The sequence below is a fragment of the Neopelma chrysocephalum genome, unplaced genomic scaffold, assembly GCF_003984885.1.
Source record: "Neopelma chrysocephalum unplaced genomic scaffold, ASM398488v2 Primary Assembly neopelma1_94290, whole genome shotgun sequence".
NCBI lineage: Eukaryota > Metazoa > Chordata > Aves > Passeriformes > Pipridae > Neopelma > Neopelma chrysocephalum.
The window spans coordinates 561-2,398 of record NW_020922998.1 but is presented as its reverse complement, the minus strand read 5'-3'; the positions used below and the strand labels follow the sequence as shown (position 1 = coordinate 2,398).

General features: G+C 51.8%; 1 protein-coding gene across 2 annotated transcripts in view; it reads right to left on the bottom strand.

The window, feature by feature from the left end:
• Positions 1-453: 453 nt before the first annotated feature.
• Positions 454-1,838, bottom strand: part of LOC113980463 (rac GTPase-activating protein 1-like) — a 1,640-nt gene continuing 255 nt past the window's right edge. The window contains exons 2-4 of one of the 2 annotated variants that reach the window (XM_027707674.1): positions 1,293-1,401; positions 978-1,072; positions 454-497 (exon numbers count right to left, since the gene is read on the bottom strand). In XM_027707674.1, the coding sequence (XP_027563475.1) occupies positions 997-1,072; positions 1,293-1,401 (185 nt within the window). In that variant the 3' untranslated portion in view covers positions 454-497; positions 978-996. Of the gene's footprint in view, positions 513-977; positions 1,073-1,292; positions 1,402-1,838 lie in introns of both variants that reach the window. The other variant, XM_027707675.1, reaches the window with a different exon arrangement.

Sequence of the window (1,838 nt, the reverse complement as noted above, 5' to 3'; positions counted from 1 at the left end):
GGGAAGGGAAGGTTTGGGAAGGGAAGGGAAGGTTTGGGAAGGGAAGGTTTGGGAAGGTTCCTTTGGAGCAGCCTCGGGAGGTTCATCCACCAGAGCAATCCAACAGTGCCACCCTGAGGATTCCAGCGGCACAACCAGGCGGGAATTGCCGCTGGAAAGCCTGGAATTCTGCCAGTGCCGTGCCAACAACACCCTCTGGAGTCCAAAAAAACCCAACCAGGGGGAGAAAACCAGGGGTGAGTGACAATGTCACCAGTTCCTCCAGAGCTTTAATGATTAACAGGGAGCAAATCCTGCTCCTTATGGTCGTCACCAACATCCAGCACGGGGTGGGAGAATTAAAAATTACATTGCACAGTAAAATCCCATTAAAGGAGCCTCAGTGAAGCTGAAAGATAAAAGGCAAAACATCTCGGGACATAAAAGCTGCTGGGGGGGGAACACGGAGAGAACTTGGACTTGTTGGATTTGTTGGAGTGCAAATGCCAGGAGGGGACAAATTCCATCCCAGGAGGGGACAAACTCCATCCCAGGAGGGGACAAATTCAACCCAGGAGGGGATCAAATTCATCCCAGGAGGGGACAAACTCCATCCCAGGAGGGGACAAACTCCATCCCAGGAGGGGATCAAATTCATCCCAGGATGGGACAAACTCCATCCCAGGATGGGATCAAATTTATCCCAGGATTGGATCAAATTCATCCCAGGATGGGACAAATTCATCCCAGGAGGGGACAAATTCATCCCAGGATGGGATCAAATTCATCCCAGGATGGGACAAATTCAACCCAGGAGGGGAAGAAATTCATCCCAAGATGGAAAGAAATTCAACCCAGGAGGGGACAAATTCATCCCAGGATGGGATCAACTTCATCCCAGGATGGGACCAAATTCATCCCAGGAGGGGACAAATTCATATCCCAGGATGGGATCACATTTATCCCAGGATGGGACCAAATTTATCCCAGGATGGCACCAACTTTATTCCCAGGGCTTCACTTCAGCATGGGAGAGGCAAAGAAGTTGCCCTGGTGCCCCAGCTGGATGCTGGACTTGCTTTTGCTCCCAAACCTAAGAAAAATAAATTAAAAAAAAGTCAGTTTGGGAATTGGGAGGGAGATCCACCACTCTACAGTTCCCAGGGAATGTTCATCCAGGTTTTACCCACCTCCCAAGTGGTCACAAAGCATCACAGAGCTTTTGGTGCCACAGGGGGGGGTTCTGATGCCACAACTGGGCCCAGAAATGTGTTTTTAGTCCTCTTTGACCCCCCCAAGGTGACAGAACTGACCTGGGAGTGGTTTTGCTGAAGGTGGAACGGACCCTCTGGGACAGGGAGCTGGAGGAGGGAGTCTTGGAGAGCTTCTGCTCCGGGGTGGTGAGAGGGCCAAGGATGCTCACTGGCAAAAGAGAGGCACCAAAGTGGGCACAGATGAGGTTTGTCTGGACATCAGACACCCCCAGCATCTGCCAGAGACACCAGGCACCAGAGTGGGCAGGGTGGGCACAGCTGAGGTTTATCTGAACATCAGACACCCCCAGAATGTGTCAAAAACCCCAAACAAAGCTGGTATTTGCTGGCACACTTTGATTATCCCTCTTTTCCCTGCTCCCAGCAGGAATGGGTGGCTCTGGCAGCCTGGATTGAGGGTTATTTTAAATATCAGGGGTTTTGCTGAGGGTGGAAAGGACCCTCTGGGACAGGGAGTCTTGGAGAGCTTCTGCTCCGGGGTGGTGAGGGCAAAAAAGAGGCACCAAAGTGGGCAGGGTGGGCACAGCTGGGGTTTATCTGAACATCAGACACCCCCAGAATGTGCCAGAGACACCAAAGTGGGCA